A 26859-nucleotide genomic window follows, 5' to 3' on the forward strand; every position below is an offset into this window, starting at 1 on the left:
GGATGGCAAAAAATGCATCACATATAGCTCCTGGGCTATATGGATGAATTTAACCCCTGCCAGAATACACAGAAAAACGGGAGATAAGGCCGCCGAGAAGGGGGCGGAGCCTATCTCCTCAGCACACTGGCGCCATTTTCCCTCACAGCTCCGTTGGAGGGAAGCTCCCTGGCTCTCCCCTGCAGTCACTACACTACAGAAAGGGTTCAAAAAGAGAGGGGGGCACTAATTACGCGCAGTATTAAAAATACAGCAGCTATAAGGGGAAAAACACTTATATAAGGTTATCCCTGTATATATATATAGCGCTCTGGTGTGTGCTGGCAAACTCTCCCTCTGTCTCCCCAAAGGGCTAGTGGGGTCCTGTCCTCTATCAGAGCATTCCCTGTGTGTGTGCTGTGTGTCGGTACGTTTGTGTCGACATGTATGAGGAGAAAAATGATGTGGAGACGGAGCAGATTGCCTGTAATAGTGATGTCACCCCCTAGGGGGTCGACACCTGAGTGGATGAACTGTTGGAAGGAATTACGTGACAGTGTCAGCTCTGTATAAAAGACAGTGGTTGACATGAGACAGCCGGCTACTCAGCTTGTTCCTGTCCAGACGTCTCATAGGCCGTCAGGGGCTCTAAAGCGCCCGTTACCTCAGATGGCAGATATAGACGCCGACACGGATACTGACTCCAGTGTCGACGGTGAAGAGACAAATGTGACTTCCAGTAGGGCCACACGTTACATGATTGAGGCAATGAAAAATGTTTTACACATTTCTGATAATACGGGTACCACCAAAAAGGGGTATTATGTTCGGTGAGGAAAAACTACCTGTAGTTTTCCTGAATCTGAGAAATTAAATGAGATGTGTGATGATGCGTGGGTTTCCCCCGATAACAACTGATAATTTCTAAAATGTTATTGGCATTATATCCTTTCCCGCCAGAGGTTAGGGTGCGTTGGGAAACACCCCCTAGGGTGGATAAAGCGCTCACACGCTTGTAAGAACAAGGGCTCTACCTTCTCCTGAGATGGCCGCCCTTAAGGATCCTGCTGATAGAAAGCAGGAGGGTATCCTAAAATGTATTTACACACATACTGGTGTTATACTGCGACCAGCAATCGCCTCAGCCTGGATGTGCAGTGCTGGGTTGGCGTGGTCGGATTCCCTGACTGAAAATATTGATACCCTAGATAGGGACAGTATATTATTGCCTATAGAGTATTTAAAAGATGCATTTCTATATATGCGTGATGCACAGCGGAATATTTGCCGACTGGCATCAAGTCTAAGTGCGTTGTCCATTTCTGCCAGTAGAGGGTTATGGACACGACAGTGGTCAGGTGATGCGGATTCCAAACGGCATTTGGAAGTACTGCCTTATTAAGGGGAGGAGTTATTTGGGGTCGGTCTTTCAGACCTGGTGGCCACGGCAACAGCTGGGAAATCCACGTTTGTACCCCAGGTCGCCTCTCAACATAAGAAGACGCCGTATTATCAGGCGCAGTCTTTTCGTGGGCAAGCAGGCAAAAGGTTCCTCATTTCTGCCCCGTGACAGAGGGAGAGGAAAAAGGCTGCAGAAATCAGCCAGTTCCCAGGAACAGAAGCCCTCTCCCGCCTCTGCCAAGCCCTCAGTATGACGCTGGGGCTTTACAAGCAGAATCAGGCACGGTGGGGGCCCGTCTCAATGAATTTCAGCGCGCAGTGGGCTCACTCGCAAGTAGACCCCTGGATCCTTCAGGTGATATCTCAGGGGTACAAATTGGAATTCGAGACGTCTCCCCCTCGCCGTTTCCTAAAGTCGGCTTTACTGATGTCTCCTTCTGACAGGGAGGCAGTTTTGGAAGCCATTCACAAGCTGTATTCCCAGCAGGTGATAATCAAGGTACCCCTCCTGCAACAGGGAACGGGGTCATATTGCACACTGTTGTGGTACCGAAGCCGGACGGCTCGGTGAGACCGATTCTAAATCTAAAATCTTGAACACTTACATACGGAGGTTCAAATTCAAGATTGAGTCACTCAGAGCAGTGATTGCGAACCTGGAAGAAGGGGACTACATGATGTCTCGGGACATCAAGGATGCTTACCTTCATGTCCCAATTTACCCTTCTCACCAAGGGTACCTCAGGTTTATGGTACAGAACTGTCACTATCAGTTTCAGACGCTGCCGTATGGATGGTCCACGGCACCCCGGGTCTTTACCAAGGTAATGGCCGAAATGATGATACTCCTTCGAAGGAAGGGAATTTTAGTTATCCCTTACTTGGACGATTCCCTGATAAGGGTAAGATCCAGGGAACAGTTGGAGGTCGGTGTAGCACTATCTCAGGTAGTGTTGCGGCAGCACGATTGGATTCTCAATATTCCAAAATCGCAGCTGATTCCGACGACTCGTCGTCTGTTCCTAGGGATGATCCTGGACACAGTCCAGAAAAAGGTGTTTCTCCCGGAGGAGAAAGTCAGGGAGTTATCCGAGCTAGTCGGGAACCTCCTATAACCGAGCCAAGTCTCAGTACATCAATGAAAGGGTTCTGGGAAAAATGGTGGCTTCCTACGAAGCAATCCCATTCGGCAGATTCCACGCAATAACTTTCCAGTGGGACCTGCTGGACAAATGGTCCGGGTCGCATCTTCAGATGCATCAGCGGATAACCCTGTCACCAAGCACAAGGGTGTCTCTCCTGTGGTGGTTGCAGAGTGCTCATCTTCTAGAGGGCCGCAGATTCGACATTCAGGACTGGGTACTGGTGACCACGGATGCCAGCCTGCGAGGCTGGGGAGCAGCCACACAGGGAAGGAATTTCCAGAGCTTATGGTCAAGCCTGGAGACATCACTTCACATAAATATCCTGAAGCTAAGGGCCATTTACAATGCTCTAAGCTCAGCAAGACCTCTGCTTCAAGGTCACCCGGAGTTGATCCATTCGGACAACATCACGGCAGTCACCCACGTAAACAGACAGGGTGACACAAGAAGCAGGAGGGCAATGGCAGAAGCTGCAAGGATTCCTCGCTGGGCGGAAAATCATGTGATAGCACTGTCAGCAAGTGGGGACTTCACCCAGAAGTCTTCCACATGTTTATAAAACTCGACAAGTATTGCGCCGGGTCAAGGGACCCTCCGGCAATAGCTGTAGACGCTCTGGTAACACAGTGGGTGTACCAGTCAGTGTATGTGTTCCCTCCTCTGCCTCTCATACCCAAGGTACTGAGAATTATAAGATGGAGAGGAGTAAGCACTATATTCGGGCTCCGGATTGGCCAAGAAGGACTTGGTAACCGGAACTTCAAGAGATGCTCACGGAGGATCCGTGGCCTCTACCTCTAAGAAGGGACCTGCTCCAGCAAGGACCCTGTCTGTTCCAAGACTTACCGCGACTGCGTTTGACGGCATGGCGGTTGAACGCCGGATCCTGAAGGAGAAAGGCATTCCGGATGAAGTCATTCCTATCCTGATCAAAGCCAGGAAAGATATAACCGCAAAACATTATCACCGCATTTGGCGAAAATATGTTGCCTGGTGCGAGGCCAGTAAGGCCCCGACGGAGGAATTTTCAACTAGGTCGATTCCTACATTTCCTGCAAACAGGAGTGTCTATGGGCCTGAAATGGGGGTCCATTAAGGTTCAAATTTCGGCCCTGTCAATTTTCTTCCAAAAAGAACTAGCTTCAGTCCCTGAAGTTCAGACGTTTGTGAAAGGGGTACTGTATATACAGCCTCCTTTTGTGCCTCCAGTGGCACCTTGGGATCTAAATGTAGTTTTTGGGTTCCAAAAGTCACATTGGTTTGAACCACTTAAATATGTGGAGTTAAAATATCTCACATGGAAAGTGGTCATGCTGTTGGCCCTGGCCTGGGCCAGGTGCGTGTCAGAATTGGCGGCTTTATCCTGTAAAAGCCCTCATCTGATTTTCCATTCGGACAGGGCGGAATTGAGGACTTGTCCTCAGTTTCTCCCTAAGGTGGTTTTCAGCGTTTCACCTGAATCAACCTATTGTGGTGCCTGCGGCTACTAGGGACTTGGAGGACTCCAAGTTGCTAGACGTTGTCAGGGCCCTGGAAATATAGGTTTCCAGGACGGCTGGAGTCAGAAAATCTGACTCGTTGTTTATTCTGTATGCACCCAACAAGCTGGGTGCTCCTGCTTCTAAGCAGACTATTGCTCGTTGGATTTGTAGTACAATTCAGCTTGCACATTCTGTGGCAGGCCTGCCACAGACAAAATCTGTAAAAGCCCATTCCACAAGGAAGGTGGGCTCATCTTGGGCGGCTGCCCGAGGGGTCTCGGCTTTACAACTTTGCCGAGCAGCTACTTGGTCAGGAGCAAATACGTTTGTAAAATTCTACAAATTTGATACCCTGGCTGAGGAGGACCTGGAGTTCTCTCATTTGGTGCTGCAGAGTCATCCGCACTCTCCCGCCCGTTTGGGAGCTTTGGTATAATCCCCATGGTCCTTACGGAGTCCCCAGCATCCACTAGGACGTCAGAGAAAATAAGAATTTACTTACCGATAATTCTATTTCTCGTAGTCCGTAGTGGATGCTGGGCGCCCATCCCAAGTGCGGATTGTCTGCAATACTGGTACATAGTTATTGTTACCAAAAAAATCGGGTTATTGCTGTAGAGAGCCATCTTTTCTAGAGGCTCCTCTGTTATCATGCTGTTAACTGGGTTTAGATCACAAGTTATATGGTGTGATTGGTGTGGCTGGTATGAGTCTTACCCGGGATTCAAAATCCTTCCTTATTGTGTACGCTCGTCCGGGCACAGTATCCTAACTGAGGCTTGGAGGAGGGTCATGGGGGGAGGAGCTAGTGCACACCAGGTAGTTCTAAAGCTTTACTTTTGTGCCCAGTCTCCTGCGGAGCCGCTATTCCCCATGGTCCTTACGGAGTTCCCAGCATCCACTACGGACTACGAGAAATAGAATTATCGGTAAGTAAATTCTTATTATTAACCACATCCTTATGATTCCGGATATTCTTAATTAAACAACTGCACACACCATGCATGGAGCATGAGTTACATGTTGATACTGAAACAGTGAGTGGTAGTCTCGTGGACAGTGCAACGCAACATAGCCATAAAGTGCCTGGCACCTTCATTAAACCAAAAACGTGACCCTACGTCTGGTCTCTTTGTATTGCATCTTATGCAAGTATCCTGTCCTGTCATTTTGGTTAAAGAAATTCTGTCTCATTGCTATACTAGGCTAGCTGCCATGCAATTACTATGGTCTGTGGTCTGCCCAGTATTTGTAAGGAAGTAACTGATGCAGAGTCCATACAAGCCACCCTTTCCCCACTCTAGAAGGCTTCCCTGCTGCTACTTACCTTGTCAGGCAGGAAATGGGGACAGCATCCAGAGCCTGGTAATGTGGCCCTTGGATATGACATGGAAAATAGCTCCTGGCTGCTTTCCCCTCACGTCTGCCCAGGGCTCCATGCAGATGTACTGCCGTGTGACTTAAAATAACTGCATGTGCGACATGTTGCCACTCATTAATTTTTTTTTCTGTGCCCCCAAACCATTGGTGACGTAGGCCTCTTGGCAGTGCCAGCCTTGTTCAGATGGGAGTTTCTTAACTTCTAAGAGGTTATTGTAGGAGTACTTGGGTTTCAGCATTTTGCTCAAAATTCTTTTGAGTACCTTTAAGGGGCTGATTCAATTAGGAGTGATAAAGCACATACATCAGCCACATTTACGGTAGTCCCTAATTTACATATTTTAATATGCAATCATACGAGCCTGTGAAATGCATGATTTAGGGGCGATGAAGGCAGACCCTCCATCATGACCCGCCCCACTAGGTACAAAATGCTCTATTTCTGGACTTCTCTCTTAATTTATTATTGCCATCACCTGTGAAGAAACAGCTTTCTTATCATTTAACTAGTTCAACACAGGTGATGGCAATCATAAATTAAGAGCGAAGTCCAGGAACAGAGCATTTTGTACCTAGCGGGGCGGGTCATGTTGGAGGGTCTGTGAAGGCCAGTGTTCCAATGTCATACCAATGATAGATTGTGGGAATCACCCACACATCACCCCTGATTGTATAAACCCTTTAATTACACTTTTCACTGCCTTGCCAGCTTAAATAATGTAATTGTTATGTACGCTTAGAAGCTTCACCTTCTTTTTCTCCTTAGGCCATCACTTACCCTAGGCAATTACGGTTGTTTTAGCTAGCTTAGAAAATACCAATGATCTGTCGTCTGAAAATACTGGAAAAAGAATTTCAAAAGTCTTCATTTTTAATGAACTCGTTACACATAGAGGGGTTGTATTACTTTTGTAATCCATTATTGTTTGATTACATTTTTGTTTCATTGTTTTTAATGATGCAGGTACCCACAGTATGAATTTATTAGTGACAATTCCATATCCTGGTCAGCTGGTTTGCATAACCGGTACACTGAAAATTCCTTGAGAGGCGTTATTCTCGATATCCACTTCTTATCACAGGCAGACTTTCTCGTGTGCACGTTCTCTTCCCAGGTGAGTTCTGTTGCTATCTGGCTAAAGAAATAATGCAAATATAGCTGTTTTTATCTGATATTTCCTGTATAGGTGTGTCAGTAACATTCCGGATAGAACACCCCCTCTTTCTTTCCAGGTATATTTCTCAATGTCTGCTACAATAGTTACAAGTAGCTTCCGTCTCGGCAAACAATTGTACCTCTATTACGGTCATTAATAATTACCTGAGACGGTTCAGCAGTCTTTATAGACCGATCATTTTTCTACATTGCTTGCATATTGATTCTTCTCTCACAAACAAAGGTGTACACTGGAGATTTCTTTATTTCTTTAACCCTGTACTACACTTGGTGCCTGATTGATGTTTGTAAGTAAAGCAAAAAAGAGTAAGTAAGTTTGTGTCTGGAACAAACCATGTTGCCATGCAAGGTAAACACTGTGTGCTTTTGCATATGTTAGCTTTATTTTTACACTGCAATTTAGATTTCAGTTTGAACACATCACAACCAAATCTAAATCTCTCTGCACATGTTACATCTGCCCCACCTGCATTGCAATAGGGTGTTGCCCAGTTGCTTGCCTGTTTGCTTTACTTGCAAACATGAATCAGGTCCTGAGGGGTATATTCAATTGAAGTCGGATCCATTCCGACATTTATTGGTCGGAATGGATCCGACCTGGGCTATTCAATGCATTATCATTTCAACTTTTAAAAAAGTCGAATTGAGATGTGGGAGAGCTGCGGGCAGACTGGGGAGAGCAGCGCTACAGCAGCAGCTATATAGCCGCTGCTGTAGCGCTGCTCTCCCCCGTCTGCCCGCGGCTCTCCCCCGTCGCCCCCCCTCGTATGTCTGTCTCTCCACGGCCCCGCATCACAGCCGCCGCTCACTGCAGCGTCCACCCGGCTCCAGCAAGCATGGTCTCGCTTGCTGGAGCCCGGTGGGCGCTGCTGTGACATCCTCCTGCTCTCCCCGTCTGTCTGCCCTCGGCTCCTCCCGCATCCCACTCACTTCGACTTTTTTTAAAGTCGAAATGAGATGGTCGAAAAGGGGGCCAAAGCCCCGTTTTCGACACAAGCACGTGGTTCGGCAGCTATTCCGCCGATCCACGTGCTTTTTCGACAAGTCAAATTCCTCAACATGTCGAATATATTGAATAGGTCGGAACCCCTTCCGACCTAAAAAAGTCAAAAACTGACGTCTTTTTGACAGACTGTAGCTTTCGGCGTCAATTGAATATACCCCTAAGTCTGCAGATTTATCGCTCAACTTAAAATTACATTAATGTCGATTCATTTTTTATTTTCTAAAAGTCCATTTCAGTCTGTCAGTTCTATTTTAACCAGTGTCTCATAATTTCGTAAAAGGTTGATTTAAAGTATGTTAGGGATGGCGTTCTGAGTTTCCTCTGTGTAGTAAATTTCACCGAATAGACATTTTTCATAATGCTATTGACATTGTCCTTCAATAAATCAGCTCTGTATTTTCAGGGCTTTTTGAAACACAATGAAAATGACTGGGGTTTTTTTATTAATTTTTTTTACGATGCTCATATTTTTTAGAAGCTTAATCATTTAGGATTTTCCCAAAATCTGAGATGTAGTTTTATGTATTGATTTAAATGACCGTATGTATTTAATGGCAATATAAACTGGTATTCATGTGACTGGTTAGGATTGCTTGACCGGTGGCCGGGATCCTGTCGGTCAGCATACCGACGCCAGAATGCCGATGGGGGCTGCAAGCGCCTTGCGGGCTTGCTGTGCTCGCCACAGGTTCTGTTCCCACTCTATGGGTGTCATGGACACCCACGAGTGGGAATAGCCCTTGGCCCCCTGCCAGCATTCTGGCGGCCGGGTTCCCGGCGCTGGTATGCTGACCGCCAGGATACCGTACGCTGGGATCATAATTACATCCCCATGTGACTATTTAACCTCCAGTGCTTGCAGGCAGGTTAAATTAATAGAAAGATCCAGAGGGGAGGACAGTGGGAGACCTTCACTGTCTCCGACACTCATTGCCTTGGTCAGTCCCCACAGTAGGCTGGATGGAGCATGGGTGCAAGAAACCCCTCTCTGAGGGGAATATGCACAGGGGCTGGAAGTTATACTAATTAGCCAGCATGGCAGATATGTATTGATGTGTGGAACAGCATATTACAGCTAGTTAGTGTTTCTTTATTTCATACTGAACACATTCTATCCTCTGTCTTTGTGAAGATGATACAGGATCCAGGGGCTGATAATATATTTATCCTGTGTGTGTGCTGGTGTTTTTCTGCGAACATGGCATAACTTATCTCTGGCTGGAGCCTCTATCTCTCTTTGTCCTGTCGGTTTGAGAGGGGTTTTCATTTTCCTAAATTCTTTATTTACCAGTTTGAACTTGCCCTGTATCTACTCTCTTGCTCCTTTCCCCCACCACCCGCCCTTCATCCTCGCCCCATTGTTTCCAGCTCTCCTCCAGCAGAGGTCTAGGAAGTTTCGTGGTCCAGACACTGCAAAGAAATATGGCTGTAATGGCTGCTTCTTTGGAAATGGCTTTGTGAATTTAATTATACAGCAGCTAAGTGGCCCCAGCAAACGTCGGGTGGCTTTGTGGTTATACTTTTAGGGGGGTGTCTGGTTCAGACTTGTCACTGGTGGTGTAAAGTGAGGTTCAGAGAGCGTCAGATGTGGAGGATGATCAACAGAGGAAAGCACCTTCCAGGGAACTGGATGTGGAAGTTTCAAATCATTTAATCAAGCAAACTGTAGATTTTGACAAACCAGTCAAAACCTGTGGCCGCAGCAGTCTCTTTACTAAAAAAAGTCAAAGAAACACTGTTCTTCAGCCTTCCATTTCCTAATGGTAGATACCTGATAAAAGGTATCAGAGCAATGGACGTTTTGTTCCACATATCAATTTGCACAGGAGGGTTTGGGTGTATGGGAAACTACTTCCAGAGTGGATGCTTCAAATGCTAGGCTTGCAAAAGCAACAACTATCCCAGTCCTGGATTCTTCACTCCTGAAGGATGCTTCAGATCGCAAGTGTGAAGGGGCATTTAAGTCTATTGTTTTAACCACTGAAGCTTCTTGGCAGCTGGTGATAGTAGCTGCTTGGGCTAACAAGACAGCAGAAAAATGAACATTACAGCTGGATGACTGATTGCAGGAAAAGCTGCACTATCCGATCTCAAGCAACTGGTAAATCATCTTATGGATTTTCTAACTTATATGGGGGATGCACTGATGGATGCAGCCCTTGGGCTTTCCTGTATATCAGCCTTGTCTATAGATGGTAGATGTATTCTTTGGCTCAACAGTTGAGAGGCTGACATGGAATCTATAGAGGTACTTTATTAATTTAAGTTCAGTGTGCTGCTGCTCAGGATAGCAACAGAGCTTGGTTCTTTACCAAGATCATGGTGATTATGTCAGCCCTTCAAAAGGTTGACTGTTATTCCATGACCTACTGGTCAGGGCAGAGTCCACTTTACTTCTTGAGGGCCATCTTCTTATTGACAATAGAGACATTGGAGACTTATGGATGGATAATCAGTTATCCCAAATCTCATATTGGGGGTCATTCCGAGTTGTTCGCTCGCTAGCTGCTTTTAGCAGCAATGCACACGCTAAGCCGCCGCCCTCTGGGAGTGTATCTTAGCATAGCAGAATAGCGAACGAAAGATTCGCAGAATAGCGAAAAGAAATTTCTTAGCAGTTTCTGAGTAGCTCCAGACCTACTCACAAATAGCTATCAGCTCAGGCCGTTTCGTTCCTGGTTTGACGTCACACACACGCCCAGCGTCCGGCCAGCCACTCCCCCGTTTCTCCAGACACTCCCGCGTTTTTCCGCACACTCCCAGAAAACTGCCAGTTTCCGCCCAGAAACACCCACTTCCTGTCAATCACATTACGATCACTTCAACGATGAAAAATCTTCGTTCGGGCGTGAGTAAATCTACTAAGTTTTGTGGTAAAATGCTAACCGCATGCGCACTGCGAACCATGCGCATGCGCATTTTTGTCTTAATCGCTCCGTTGCGAAAATCGGCAACGAGCGAACAACTCGGAATGACCCCCATTGTTCGTTCACAGCGCTTGTTATCTCAGTCAGTGGTGGCTCTTATCAATAGAGGGACTATAGTAACCAATGACGTCAGTCTCTTCGGTTGGGTAATGTCCACATTGGTTCTTCGGTTTCAAGGTCTTTAGTCCAGAACTGAGGCAGGGCTCCCCAATAAATGTCTTTGAGCTCTAGGCAATCCAACAATACCATGGCCGTGGCATATGTAAACTACCATGAGGTTACCCACAGTGCATTGGCAACAGGTTTTGGGGAGAGAGGTTTGTTCCAGCGGTATTTGTAGTGTTCATGCCAGGTGTAGAGAACCAGGAAGCCGGTTACCTCAGCAGACATGCCATTAACGCAAGTGAATGGTCTCTGCACCCTGATGTGTTCACCCAGCTGGGTGCTGCTGGAAGTGGGCATAATGGCTTCTCTGCTAAAGGGTCATTCCATGGTAACAAACGTTACATTTTGAAATATATTTCATGTGAAATATTATTATTTTTTGAGCATGTGTTTTTAATATTTTGTGCAAAGTAAATGTAGATTGTGTGGTATATGATATGCTTTAATTTTGATGCAAAGCTTGTCATGAAAACTGGTAACAAACGTTACATACATGGAATGACCCTAAACCACAAAGTGCATCGGTATGGGACTCAGACCAGGGATCCTCTGGCGGATTGGTGGGCATCTTGACAGCATCTTGGCCGTTCCGGCTGGCATATCTCTTACCGCCAATTCCTTGTATTCTCCAGGTTCTCAAGAAAATCAAGGCAGAAAAGACTGTCCTCATCCTTTTGGTTCCGAATTGGCCTTGGAGGACTTGGCATGTCGATGTTCTCTTATTAGCAGCAAACCTCTATGGTGACTTCCTGCACGCAGAGACCTGCTCAGCCAAGGTCCCGTCCTGCACATAGACTTAGCTCGGTTGTCTTTAACGGCATGGCTGTTGAAGACCTGATTCTCTGGGTTAAGGGAATACGGGGTTTTCTGACATGTCATCTAGACAATGATCTAAGCAGGGAACACCTGTGTATTACAAAAATTGTCATAGGGTTTTGAAGCTCTACAGATGTGTCCTAATGCATCTTTGCTGTAGTCTCGCCAAACAGTCCCTCTTGGCACGCCAGGTTGCATGACAATCTTTTAACATTGACTTCTTTTTTGCAGAAGATTTCTAATTTGCAGCGCACAAGGAGACTCTGCTGATTAATTTGATTTGACACTGGGCAAGGTGCCCATACACTAGGACAATTTGTGCCTTTGGGCATGATATCGACGCATTGAGTCAACGTATTGCGATTAAATGGGTCATATCATGTTTAATCCATTTACAATTATGATCTGAGGCGCTCTCCTGGGGGTCGTAAGAAGGGTTTTCAGATCTTACCAACAGAAGGTAAGATCTGGCCCTATCGTGATGCGGTGCTTAAGGTTGGCACATCATGAGTGAATGTGACCTGGACTCACAGTATCATGAGTCCAGGAGCTGCCGGCTGCTGGTGGGGAGTTGAAGTGGTATTGCATGCGACGTAGAGTGCTTGCGATACCTCATCCTAGTGTATGGGGGGCCCTATCAGTCACACACAATATACAAGTGTCATAAATCAAATTAATCAACACAGTATACTCTTGCATTTATTTATTTATTATTTATTTATTAGCAGTTTCTTATATAGCGCAGCATATTCCGTTACACTTTACAATTAGAACAACAATTATAGAACAAAACTGGGCAAAGACAGACAGACAGAGGTAGGAAGGCCCTGCTCGCAAGCTTACAATCTATAGGGAAATAGGCATTGTGGTCGCATTTGGGTGCCTGACGTTCGCAGAGTTGCATGGGACCTGACAGTTCACTCACGATAGGCTTCTAGCACTGCATGGCGTATTGAGGCTAGTTGTATGAGGAGACACATCTGTATATCGCTTGGTGCAAGGATAGAGGCAGGTTTATACTTTGGGATATAATTTACCACGCCTTTTGTACTTTTTGCAGGATGGACTGAGGAGGGCTTAAAATTCAATGGACTGGGGAAAGGATTATTTTGTTTCAGATGAAGTTGTCCACTATTTCTAAGATTCATTCTTTTCTTTATTGGGTTTTACATGTTCTTATGGCACCTTGGGATCTGAATTTGGTATTGGCGGCATGTAGATATCTCCTTTTGAGCCTCTTTCTGCAGTTGAGTTTATCTCACGTGGAATGTGGCTTTCCTATTGCCCATTTCTCCTGCAAGATGTGTGTTGGAGCTGCTAGCTCTTTAATGCCTGTCTCCATATTTGATTTTTCACCAGGGTAGGGCTGTCTTGAGGCTCTACACCGTCTTTTCAGCCCAAGGTGTTCTCTCATTTTCATTTAATTCCAGAAATTGTTATTCCTGCCTTGTCTCAGGTTTTGCCGTCAGGTGAAGATGAGTTGTCCTAGTGCAAGCCTTATGGGTTTATGTTGATTTCTCAGCTCCTGGAGTAAAGCAGTCTTTTCATTCTGTATGGGACACACAAGAGACATAGGTTTTTGGAACATGTTCCTGTTTCAGAGTGTATTGTTGCTCATTCGGCCAGGTCAGCGAGTGCCTCTTGGGTGGTATGGCACGGTGTGTCGGAGGAACAGCTTTGCAAGGCAGCCACCTGGTCATCAGTTCATACATTTAGAAAATGTAATAAATTCAATGTTTGTGGCAAAGAACGCCAGAGTAGAACATGAGACGGCCATAATTGCTCTTTTCGTTGCCTTCACAGAACTAAGGGGGTCATTCCGACCCGTTCGCACGCAGTGGTTTATCGTTGCGGAATGCGCATGCGCGGCGGCTGCAGTGCGCGACGTTGCCCAGCGACAGGGGTTGCCAGGTTACGTCGCGGCTACTGATGGAAGCGGTCGCAGAGCCGACCGCAAACGCAAAGGTGATTGACAGGAAGAAGGCGTCCAGGGCGGATCCGGACCGTTTGGAGCTGTTTTCGGGGAGTGGTGAGTAAAACACAGGTGTCTCCAGGAGAACGGAGGGCGGATGTCTGACGTCAAAGCCGGCTCCAGCATCGCAGAGATCGTCGCACAGGGTAAGAATGTCCAGGCCTAGTCTTCTTTTGCTTGAAATTTTTTTAGCTTAGCAGGGCTGCACAAGCGATTGCAGCCCTGCTAAGCTGAAATACACTCCCCCGTAGGCGTGGACTAGTTGATCACGGCAGCAGCAAAAAGTTGCTGGCTGCGATCAACTCGGAATGACCACCTAAAGGCTTATATTTGCAATTCCTACTCCTATCGGAATGCTTGGTTTCATAGCTGTTGCCATCATCTACAGTGCACACTTACACCAGCACTATCCTTGGTGGAAAAAAACCCTATGAACACAAGCAACGGACTTGCATTCAACTGTTCATCAGCATCTGAGTGTTCATTGTGTCTCTATGTACTGCAGCGTGCTAGGGAAATTGTTCTCTCCAATGCCTGCCTTTCTAGTAAAAACCTGATCAGCCAGGAGAGATGGTAGACATATACAGTAGGAGGAAATGTTTCAAGAGAGAGAAAGTGGAGAAATTGCCCCTAGCAACCAATAATTTTTAGACTGTGCTAGATAAATAATAGCAAGCTGATTGGTTGCTATGGACAAATTGTCCACTTTATTTATCTTGAAGGTTTGATACATCTCCCCTATAGTGACAGGTGGGGTGGAAGAATAAGGTAAATATGAATCATATACTGTTGCTTTAAATCAGTAAAGGGATGCAAGTAATGTAATCTGTGTAAGTAAGTATACATTCCACCCGCTGTGCTCCTGCAAATGGAGATACTCTGTTACATTGCCTACAAGGTCAGCATGTCAAGTTATCTTGTCTTGCAAAGCAGTTATCTATGACGGTCTCTGTTCAGAAATTCCAAGACTGTAATCATTCCAATAAAATAAAGTAAAGCCTCAGTCATTTGTTGTTAAATGGGCTGTTGTATTTGGTAATATGTAATGTGCATGCTTAGCAACGGAATTGGTAAAGGCTCTTATGCTGATTTTTCATGCATCTGCTTATTGCTCATACCACGATGCACGTTGCTTGAGATAAATATTCCTTCTTTTTTTCTAACTGTACAGATGTGTCCTCCTAAATCCTTGCTGCAGTCACGTTAATCAGCCCTGCTAGTCATGTATCGCTGAGCGTCTATATGTGCATCTGTATGTGACTGAATCTGTATACGAAATGCTACGTTACAGTTTTTCCCTGGACGTTAGCAGAGTTGCCGGCTGACTCACGGCTGCTGTGTGGCGTATTTGGGCAAGATGTATAAGGACACATCTGTATGTACTCATTTTAGCTACATGATGATGTCATAAGTTATGAGTTTTTAGCGGTCATGGGTGACAGTTGCTCCCTGCGATGTAGTTTACCTCGTTCTTGTTCATTTTAATATCCTATACAGATGTGTTGTGTCTTCATACAGCTATCCTTGTTGCGCCATATGGCGCAAGACACCTGGAGCGATACCGGTTATGTGCACTTTTTCATCAAGTACCGCAAATGCTGTAGTGTACTAGGGAGCCCATTTATACTTTACCCTCAGTTTTACTACTTTCTCCTCAAGTTTGCATCTTACTTTGCTTTGCAATAGAATTAGTATAAAGTCGCATGTTAAGCATAATAGTGCGGATCACCCATTTTTTTTTTTTTTTCTTTCTTGAAGCCCGAGGTGCGGTGCTTCATCACCCAGTGTCTGTGACCAAACGTGCTGGGGGCATAGGTACTTGGACCCTCTCCCAAAGGAGAAGAGCCCCGTTACTCCTCTAACCCTCAGAGCCAAAAGGCCCTGAGGGAAAAAAAGGACTGTGGGTCCCCCTTTGCCAAAGCGCAGGGGAACCCTCGGGTGTCCCCAGGGTTAGCCGAAGCGTCCCCCTGGGGACCGATAACTGCGTCTGGTCCTCCCCCCGTGGAGAGGACCTCAGCAACTTAGAGGAGAGGGCGGCCCATAAGGGTCTCACCTTAACCCCAAACGAAAAACGTGAACGTACTCGTGACACACTACAAACTACAAAAAACGAATAAAAGTGCTAATGCTTGTGCAAGTGCGGGTGCAAGTGCAAAAACATAAGTGGGCATAATAAATAAATAAATAAGCCCCAGCCAGAAGGCCGGGGTGGGGGGTAAAAAATTATCCCTGCCCTAGCCAAAAGGCCAGGGCAAAGGATGTGGTGCACCAGAAGTTGGAGAGGTGGCTGTGCTAGTGCTCCTAAAGTGCAAAGGTTTAAGGGCCAGTGCAGATTAAGGCACCCTTAGGGTTTTCACCCTAAGGGCACATGTCACCTCGGGCTTCTAAGCAGCCCCCCGGCCTCTCAGCCAGACCAAGCTTCGTACTGCTCTATGCCGGGGTAAACCCCCAGTACGAGAATGGGTGACACACCGGGCCGTTCCCGATCCATCGTAATATGCAACTTACGAGGTGGGGATACTAAACCCGGCGGTCCTCCCATCCCGACTAGGAGCCTTGCCAGCCCCAGTCAAGGGCGGGTACTAGACCAGGCCATTACCCCAATCAGCGCAGGGTGATTGCTACCCTAACGCTGTGGGGAACTGAGCCTGGTTTTTCTCCGTCCTCGACCAGAGGCCTTCCTTACCCCGGCACGGTACTCCACAGGGTGTTTCTCCATTCCACATCTAGGAACCTCTCACGCTCCTAGTGTAAGAACAGGTACTCCACCCCATGTTTCTCTACCGCAGATACTTCACCAGGCCGCTCCCTATACAACGTGGGGTTCTATTACTTCCCCATGCAGTAGGGATGACCGGCCGGTTTTTCTCCACTGATAAGAACAGATACTACACTTGATCTTAGCCAAAAGACCCATATCTGACCTGTCTTTTGCCTTTTTGCCCTATTGTGTACTTTCCTCAGCTGTGCTACTTTTCCCTACATTATTGTGTCTCATTTCACTTATAGTGTTCTAGGGACATAGAAGTAGTGTGTTGACGCAGCAAAGTAGCAAAATGGGGCTATTTGGCGCGATTTGAGGATATGTGTATGTGGGCACATCTGTATTGCAAATTTCAGCATTTTTTTGTGGTTTTTCCTTGTCTTATTTATAACTACTGTTGTCCCTCCACATAACTGGGCTCGGTTACATACTCCAATTTAAATTGCCTTAAGAGAATGATGTGACCATGTGGGCCAATCAGGACATAGTGTCTGTTATATCGCTTCCGATTGGTCTTCCCACTAAGACGCCACCTCTGCCATGTTATATAGCCCTGGATAAGGATTAAGAGTCCTAGCACAGCCCTTCAACCTACAGTATGAAGTGTATCTCTAACGTTAGCTGACTTTAACCGATGTACCTAAAGTGCCATTACAGTTTTTACCACGAAAAAAACCAAGTAATGCATTCTAAAGGGGCCCATACACTAGAACGATATGTCTGAGGCTGAAGTCAGAGGCGATTTCCCTTGAACTCTCCCGAAAGCTTCCCAGGAGTGGTTCCATACGATTCCAAACGATTTGGTACATTTTGCATGCAATATATCGTATGCGATCCCAGCCATGCCTGCGGGAACCGACATATCACAAGTGCAGCACTAATGACCTAGAGGAGTCGAACTGACGCTCACGGGGCCGCGCATCAGATCGAATACACAGCCAAAATGCCCGATATTACCCAATATATCGGCCCGAATGCCCAAATTGGGCTGAAATCGGGCATAATCGTTCTAGTGCAGGCATGTCAAACTCATGGTCATCCAGCTGTAGTGAAACTACAAGTCCCAGGATGCTTTACCAGCTGATCAGTGGAAGGAATGCTGGGAAAGCATGCTGGGACTTGTAGTTTCACAACAGCTGGAGGGCCACGAGTTTGACATGCCTGTTCTAGTGTATGGGGCCCTTAAGCGTAATAAAACAGCCACACTGGTGATTTGTGCTGATGTGCGTTCATAATGCAAGTGCTATGCAATGGTAGATGCAATAAATATCTGCGCTACTCCTTAATGGAATTATGAATTTTGCGTTCTGCTACCTTAACTGGTATACAATAATATAGTGTTGTAGAGATAAGGTTTTTGGCGCTGGACACTTGGGGGTGGAATAGATAAGTTGTAAAGAAGACAAATAGAGCTAGAAGAAAGGGATAGAAGATATTCACTTTACGTACTGGAAATAAAATATATATTTTAATATTCGAAAATATTTTAAAACATTATACATGTGCGGTGTATGACCATGAGTGTATACACATTATCTTTACAAACAATCCGCTCTGCAGCGAATCACGTCTATTTTGCCTTAAAAGGTGGTGTTTAGCTTAAAATACAAAAAAACTTGTACTTCTAAAAAAACGTAAATTCTTTGAGAACTGCTTTCAGAATAACACATAATGCACATAGGTTTTCACCTGAATGGTGGTTAAAAGTCCTGAAACCTGTTTTCCCCAGCCTGTTGGCTGTAGTCCTTTTATGTGACCCACGTACAGTTTCTTATTAAAATCAGCTGTGTTGCTGTTTGAGCAATGTTCCTTAATGCTCCTTAATTGGAGGCACTCACCCTTCCGGCTGGGTCCCCGCCCGGGGTGATTACTGGTGCCTTCTTCCTGCTGTCCCGTGCTTGGGGGGCCCAGATGGCTATACCGCTGGCTACTCCGTGTGGTTTGAGTGCCGCTGCCCGGTGTCCATGCGTCCTCCAAGAGAGTTTAATCTCTATCCAAGGATTAGTAAACAGTCACCTGAGTACCAATCAATCAGCTTCTAATTGCCATTTTTTCAAACAGTCTCTAAAATGACCGTAGCTGATTGGTTAGTGCTTTGGGGTCTATTTATGAAGCAGTGAAAAGTGTGGAGAAGTGAGCCAGTGGAGAAGTTGCTCATAGCAACCAATCAGCTGCTACGTATAATTTTATAGAATGCATTTTCTAAACGTTACCTCAAAACTGATTGGTTACCATAGGCAACTTCTCCACAGGCTCACTTCTCCACACTTTTGCTTCACGAATAGACCCCTTTATCTCTACAAGCTTCGATACTGTACTACACACACACACACACACACACACACACACACACACACACACACACACACACTGTGATACCTGGTCAGTTGCCTGATATTGGATGTTCTTTAACATATTTTTGTATGATATATGTAATATATTGTTTCTTTACAAACTGTGAGAATAAACATTTTAGACTTTTCATTGCCAGTCCTGAAAGTGTTCTGCATGCAACAGCCACCACACCGCCACCAGCCAATATGACCATAAAATAATATCTAAAAGTTTTACTTAAGTGTCCTGTCTATTTTATTTTCTCTTAAATTGGCAAGTTGTGCTCTTTTATCTGCAGTTGATGAGGTAAAATATGTTGAGGACCACGGTTCGTAACTCTGTCTGTTTCTTTCTATGGTGCCTCCATTCAATCGAGGTGCTCAGATTCTTCCACAGACAAGGGAGAGGACATGGCAAGCCGGGACTAGATGTAATTGCTCTGCAGGAAATGCTGATGCAGCACAATACAATATAAATCAGCGTGCAGCACATTGCAACGAGTACACGCCGTTGTTCCCAAATACTCTGTCAGTTATGCATTGTTAAATGTAATTACACAGACAAATGGCATATTTCTTGGCAGCTAATGCCGGTACATTTTCTCGGTGGGATTTTAACCCATTATTTCATTACTGGCAATGTATTACAATGCCAAGTGGAATTGCTTAACTTAAATGCTAATAACATATTCACATCACAGTGGAGCAGGAGTTATCACCAAGAATTGTAACGATCTCTGTTAACATACAGGCCAGACCTAGCAAGCTTATGCAAATGTTTTGTTTTGTTGTTTTAAAGAAGGGTTTTTTTTGTTTGTTTGTTTGTTTGTTTGTTTGTTTGTTTTTCTTGTTTTTTTTTTTTTTTTAAGAAGGTCATGGTCTGAGAATTGTCTATCTACCCATCTCAGGTCAAATCGAGGTGAATCCAGACAATATATGCATTGTACAATTTGCATATTTTTCTTATGGTTGCTTATTTTTGCTTCCTCTTTGCATAACCTCCCATGTCTGGTCATGATAGATGAAACTGTACAAATACATGTCCTATTTAGACAAACAATAAATTGGCAGCACAGCAGTTATGGCAAATCATCCTGAGTGAGATCGTTTGCATTTAGCAACTCGCAAATAGTTCTTGATTAAAATAATAATCAACAGTAATATAATGGGATCATTCACAGCCAATGAAACGGGTATCCTACTCCTTTTGTTTGGGAATCCGGTCAAGATGCCGGCTGTTGGGATCCCGGCAGCCGGAATCCTGACACCAATCAGAATGCCGACGCCGAAATCCAGAAAAGGAATCCCGACCGTGAGTACAGCGGGAGGGTTAGGTTTGGGGGGGCTAGGTTTAGGCGACACCCCACAAGGTTAAAGTTAGGCTGCGGTAGGGGAGAGGTTAGGGTTAAGCTGTGGGAGGGGAGAGGTTTAGGTTAGGCTGCGGGTAGGGGGAGTTAGGTTTAGGCAACAGCAGGGGAGGTTACGGTTAGGCTGCGGGAAGGGAGTATTAGGGTAGGGGAGATTAGCCCTACCTCACCCCTATCAGGATTCAACTTTTTGGGATTCCGGTGTTGGTATACTGAACGCCAGTCATTCATACCCAACCCCTTTGATGTCACAGAAATGTACACAAAGGCTCATTGACCATGGGCCTCATTCAGATCTGATTGCAGCAGCAAATTTGTTAGCTAATTGGCAAAACCATGTGCACTGCAGGTGTTGCAGATATAACATTTGCAGAGAGAGTTAAGGGCCGTATTCACGGGCCGATTTGGGGAGAGATGTGTGCTGAGCGGTTCGCTCAGCACACATCTCTCCCCCCGCTCAGCACAGCGCGATGTATGCTTAGCGTGCGGGGGGAGACAGGGGGGCCGCTCATTTCACCCAGCGGGTGAAGTGAGCGACCTGCTAGATTGGCCTGCATGCAGGCCAATCTAGCACCAGCGATAGCGATGCGCGGGGCTGCGCATCGCTATCGCTGTGAGGGGTACAAACGGAGTGATCGCTGCTTAAAATCTAAGCAATCTAGCCAGATTGCTTAGATTTTAAGCAGCGATCGCTCTGTGAGTACCCCCCTTTAGATTTGGGTGGGTTATATTGTTTCTGTGCAGGGTAAATGCTGGCTGCTTTATTTTTACACTGCAATTTAGATTTCAGTTTGAACTCACCCCACCCAAATCTGACTCTCTCTGCACATGTTATATCTGCCCCCCCCCTGCAGTGCACATGGGCCCTCATTCCGAGTTGTTCGCTCGCTAGCAGATTTTAGCAGCATTGCACACGCTATGCCGCCGCCCTCTGGGAGTGTATCTTAGCTTAGCAGAATAGGGAACGAAAGTTTAGCAGAATTGCGAATAGAAAATTCTTAGCAGTTTCTGAGTAGCTCGAGACTTACTCCTACACTGCGATCAGCTCAGCCCGTTTCGTTCCTGGTTTGACGTCACAAACACGCCCTGCGTTCGGCCAGCCACTCCCCCGTTTCTCCAGACACTCCCGCGTTTTATCCTGGCACGCCTGCGTTTTTCCGCACACTCCCAGAAAACGGGCAGTTTCCGCCCAGAAACACCCACTTCCTATCAATCACACTCCGATCACTTCAACGATGAAAATTCTTCGTTCGGACGTGAGTAAATCTACTAAGTTTTGTGCTAAAATACTTAGCGCATGCGCGCTGCGTACCATGCGCATGCGCATTTTTGCGTTAATCGCTCCGTTGCGAAAATCGTCAACGAGCGAACAACTCGGAATGACCCCCATGGTTTTTCCCATTAGCTAACAAACTTGCTGCTACGATCAGATCTGAATTAGGCCCCATGTTCCTGCAAGTACATTGGATGCTCATACTCTCATTTATACTTGTGGGACATGTATAATGGCATTTAACAATAAATAACAGTTGTAACACATAGGTAATGTACGTGTTGGTTGTTAGTTTTTAATGCTGTATGTGTTTATTGATTGTTTTCATTTACAGTGTTAACTATTTATTTATTTTAGCCAAATTCACGGCAAATTCGCATTGCAAATTACATACAGTATGCAGTTCAATTCCAAATTTGCCTTGATTTTCCAGAGTAAATTCGGGTGTTTTTGTGTGCACCCCGCAGACTAGTATTGGTTTTTTAGATGTTTTTTTTCTTTAATTTAAAGTAGTCTCAAATTACCCCAAATCACTTTTTTTTTTTCATTTTTAGTTTTATCCCTTTGTACAGTTATGAAACAAAATTTGTAAGCTTTTTACGTTGTTATTTTAAATGCCCACCAAGCAGCCATTTTTGCATCCAGTAGTTTCCTTATACCCACTAACAGCCTTCTATATACAGTAGTCCTGCTAACAAAGATGTAATTTTTGGGGGTTCCGGAAGGGCTCCCTGCTTTTGCATGCTCTGTTCCCAGTTCACTTTTTGGACAATATTCCCACAACCTTGCTGCGAGTAGTGCGACTTGGCATTTGTAATTAAATTGTGTGAATCTCGTGTGCACGCATGAAGGCGGAGGTGCGAGTTAACTATGCGAGTTTGCCTTCTGCAAACGTACCCCCAATTGTACACCCCCACGTGTGTGCATGTGTGTATACACTGTATATACGCGTGTGTGCTTAGAAATGTATATATATAATGAGGTGCACGCAGACAGGGCCGCCATCAGGGGGGTGCTGGGGGCACAGCTGTCCCGGGCCCAGCCTCTCTGACAGAGAGAGGAGGGCCCGGGATGCTCATGCAGCCACCTGCCCACCCGCCGCTGTTCTGCTGCTGTCCTCCGACCCTCCAGCAGCTGTATTGAAAACTTCCCTCCCAAAATGGCCGTCGCCACAGAGGAGACAGTAATTCAAGATATTAGAGGAGCCCTCTAGTATCTTGAATAACTGTCTCCTCTGAGGCGGCGGCCACTTTGGGAGGGACGTTTTCAATACAGCTGCAGGAGGACGGAGGAGAGCAGCAGAACAGCGGGGATGGAGGCTGGCAGGCAGCGGCATCAGCATCCCGGGCCCTCCCGACAGCGGCACATGTATGTATTTATGTATGCATGGGGGGGGGGCTGCCTATTTTGTCAGTCCCGGGCCCGGCAATTTCTGATGGCAGCCCTGCACGCAGACATTGTGGCCGCGAACGAGGCGCGTGAGCATACTAGTGGGAGTGTACGCACTCATGCGATCCTGTGCATTGCGGGTGCCTGCACAATGCACGGGCATGCTAGTCACTGCTAGCGGCCAAGCTGATGGCGTGTACATCTGTATACAAAAGTGGCCAGTGCGCTGTTCCAGTCCACCTTACAAATGTTCTTGTGGAACTACAGGTCCCAGGATGGATTGCTTGATCAGCAGAAACCAGTCTCATATAATTCAATGAGGTCCACAGCTGGTCAACTTGCACCAAGACCACTTTAAATTAAATTAGGACAGTGTCTTCCCCTTTTCTAGCCCAAATCCACACCACAGGTGGTTAAATTCTCTAGGCATTGAAAAGATAAAGGGGCTGCTCCAGCGTGCATCAAATGATGAAATGTAATACGCAATCAGTGTAAAACAGGTCAGATAATGCATACCAACGATGGCGGTCAAAACCAATGCATAGTACAAGGTTTAAAATAGCATGTACAATTTATCCCCATCAGTCAGTAAGTGCGCCAAGCCACGCCCCTACACCTCTTTTCATTCAGGCTTTGGCAAAGGGCTGGCCCAGTGTCACAAAGTGTTCATTTAAATAGGGTGAAGCAGCCAATCAGGAATATTGTCCTTTGTAAACACAACAGCTACAGCGTCCATTCAGTTAACACATACTAGTTACAAAATTATTACAATGTTCACTATACATTTGGTTGTGCTCAGAAAACCTAAATAAATCTTAAAATGCACCCGATAAAAAAAAAACACAAGTCCCACATTAAAAACTCAATTAAAAAATGTATATTTAAAAAAAAAAAAAAAAAACTATTTGTGGTCCACTAATTCCAGTTCCCTATTGCGGTCATTTAATACCATCATTCATGTTAAAATGATACATGGAACTCTATGAAATTCATCACACAAAATCAGTCTCATTTCCCTAATGCTAACAGGGAAATATAATTACAATTACCCTACTGTACAATGAAATAGTCACTCGGAAAGTTAAACAATAAATCTATAGCGTAAAAGTTGAAAACTTGTCATACTAAAAAAAGATTCTATTCCAGAAAGGGAGTGATCTCAAACCCCTCATTTAAGCCATAAGGATGTAAGTATTTAAAGTAATCCAGTATGTCTCTCATTTTGACGACATTGAGGGGGGAATTCAATTGGCCACTGTAAATTACTGCAGCTAATTGATACCCGGGGGGGTAATTCATTTGACTCCGATATTCTGCATTATCAGGAATTTTGTTTCACCTGGCCAAGGGGGAAAACATGCGCTTTAGAGTCCCAGCTGCTTTGACGACCATTAAATTCCTCTTGGAATAGAATGTTTTGCATCATTAAACAGTCTGTCCCTTTCAGGCCAGCTTTCTATACTTAGCCATCGCTAGCGTGTGCTACCTATCGACAGTTGATGGTTTGCCATCAGTGGCAGAGATCTGATGGTTCGCCACCATCAATGACAGAGATCCAATATTTCAATCAATGGTAGGGATCCGATGGTTCGCTGCCATCAATGAACAGAGCGGCAATGCTTTTTTTCCCACAATGCCTGTGTGTCCTGCCTGCCACTATGTTACAGCCGCTACACTTTGTGGCCAGCGATGGTGTAACCCATCAGTGGTTCAAACTTGCTGGTTTCCTCCCATTAATGTACAACACTGAGGGCACCATCAATGGTGGACTCTTTCTTGGCCATCCCTATTACACACTGCTACCTCAATTACTAATAACCAGTTCTAGTCTTATTCTTGTAATTTTCTTTTTCATTAGGTCTGTCGAGTTGCCTATGAAATCATGCAGACACTCCATCCCGATGCTTCAGCCAACTTCCACTCTTTAGATGATATATATTACTTCGGTGGACAGAATGCTCATAACCAAGTGGCAATCTATCCCCATCACCCGAAAAATGCAGACGAAATACCTATGGAGCCTGGGGACGTTATTGGTGTTGCTGGAAATCACTGGGACGGCTATTCAAAGGGCATTAACCGTAAATTAGGCAGAACTGGTCTTTACCCCTCTTACAAAGTAAAGGAAAAAATCGAGACTGTGAAATATCCAATATACCCAGAAGCCGAGAAATGAGTGTTACAAAGCAACTTTATTTTGAAAGATATTCTTTTTGTGCCAACTGCAAATGTCCACAGAAGAGACTAACCTGCTATTTTAATTTAAGTTAAGAAGAAGTTGTTTTACATTAAACCCGACAAAGGCATTTTAAACCAATGCAAGTTGCTATAACGTGAACATCTTTGGAGAACTTTTACATTACAAAACACTTGCCTGTAAACGTTGAATGGCGGAATCTCTTATCCTGTAGGGCTGGCTGGTAACAGAGCATGGTGCTCGCCTTCTGCCGCTAACCGACAATAACTCTCAGACTTTTAACACTGCCATGTTGTGCAATTAGATTGACATGATGTTTTATATGTGCAAGGTTTTAAATGATGCCTATTACAAATAAGTTACCTGTCGAAGAGAATCAGGCACAGCGGAAAGAACTGTGCAGTTCTATATCCTTAACTAGCATACTGGCTGCCAGAGTCGCTCCAGTCTAAGGTTCCAAATAAAGTTAGATTCTGTCACTTAAGGACATTTACGTTAGGCAACTCCATGATAAAGTTGCATCATTGTTTAGTAAATGAACGGGTCCATTGGAGGAACAAAACCATTCACTGTTTGTTACTGTAGGAATATTTTTTTTTTCTCTTTTTGTATAAACACTCCATGAACTGATTCCTATACATGTGTTTCTTGGCATTGTATTTGATAACAAACAATTAAATAATACAAAAAAAAGATATTTTTAACTGTTTGCAAATTGTTGGGAAGGGGAAGTGTATCTACATGACAAAAGTACTTTGTAAAGTAATACTGTAAAGTGTTTTCCAACAATATAGATATATATATATATGTCATATTTTTTGCAGAATTTAGCAAATATATTTATTGAAAGCAAATAGAATGGGCTTGTATTCTATAAAAGTGAAGTAACTCCAGATTAAAAATTAATGAAATTAGAATTATCTTTTCGAAGAGGAAGATAACCTTAGCATGTACAATTATTATTTTATTTTTTAAGATTATGGAAAAAAAATTATGGTTTTGCATATTCACAAAATATTCCTTAGTTATTTAAAATTATTTTATTGTTAGTAAAAAAATTTATCTACAGAAAGATAAATTACAAAAAAATTATAATTTTTTTTCTTAACAATTTTCATAATTTTTTGGGGTCATTTTCTTGTGCCTATTTGCATTCGTACTAGCCTTATACCACTTTTATAGAATATCAGTCTTTGTGTTCCCATGCCTACCAAAAATGAAACCTCTAATTTTATATTGACCTTATCCTATACTTTCACCTTCACCACACGACTGCAACAATCCAAAGATTCTCATTTCCTCATGTTACGCCCCCCTCCCTCCCCCCGCGCGTTTGTGTAATGTCATAAAATGGGAAATGCCTTAAGCCCTGTGCATAGTACGTTCTGTTGTCGTGTGATTCTGTTATTCTTAGAGTGCCTTTCATTCTTTAGTCAGTTGTATATATTTTTTCCCCTGCCTAACATCTAGTATACAGTATACACTGTTTCAATGCTGTCTGCCATTTTCTTTATCATTTTGATTTGATATTAAAAGTAAGACACGTTACATCGCTGCTATATTAATCACGGATCCTTATCGATCATGACTCCCTCTTTTACTGTGAAGTAAAACCATTATTACTGTGATCAATGGTGTTCTTTTAATTAGTTTCACCAACCTACTTAAGCACCGCCAACATCTGAATAATGTGATTGGGAAATACATTTCCTAAACAAATTAACACTTACATGCCTAGTGAAATACAAGCTATTATATTTTCTACTGATTTTGGTATTAATAGTTCCAAACAAAGAAACTAAATCCCAATAACTTGTTATTTTTCCATTTCCAAGTACTGTATGTCTCTCTTGTCCAGTGAACACACTGGACTGGTTCATAGACGTCTAGTATCATTCTGTAATTGAGTGACCCTGTGCTAATAATCTATACTTTCCTACGTTTCATTGACTGTTTTATATTGTACAAGTGGTTTCTTCCCTTCATTGCTAGCTAAACTGCTCAAGCAGGGTATACAATCTGAAATGTTCCTACTGAGGTTATTATACTACTTTTCCTGTAATGCTTAATCTTTCCTTCAGGTAATG

General features: G+C 44.6%; 1 protein-coding gene across 10 annotated transcripts in view; it reads left to right on the forward strand.

Moving 5' to 3' along the window:
- Positions 1-26400, forward strand: part of FUT8 (fucosyltransferase 8) — a 374060-nt gene extending 347660 nt beyond the window's left edge. For all 10 annotated transcript variants that reach the window (XM_063948117.1, XM_063948115.1, XM_063948114.1 and 7 more), the window contains 2 exons: positions 6351-6501; positions 24434-26400. In XM_063948117.1, the coding sequence (XP_063804187.1) occupies positions 6351-6501; positions 24434-24751 (469 nt within the window). In that variant the 3' untranslated portion in view covers positions 24752-26400. The remainder of the gene's footprint in view (positions 1-6350; positions 6502-24433) is intronic.
- Positions 26401-26859: the final 459 nt, after the last annotated feature.

Source organism: Pseudophryne corroboree, chromosome 12, assembly GCF_028390025.1.
Source record: "Pseudophryne corroboree isolate aPseCor3 chromosome 12, aPseCor3.hap2, whole genome shotgun sequence".
NCBI lineage: Eukaryota > Metazoa > Chordata > Amphibia > Anura > Myobatrachidae > Pseudophryne > Pseudophryne corroboree.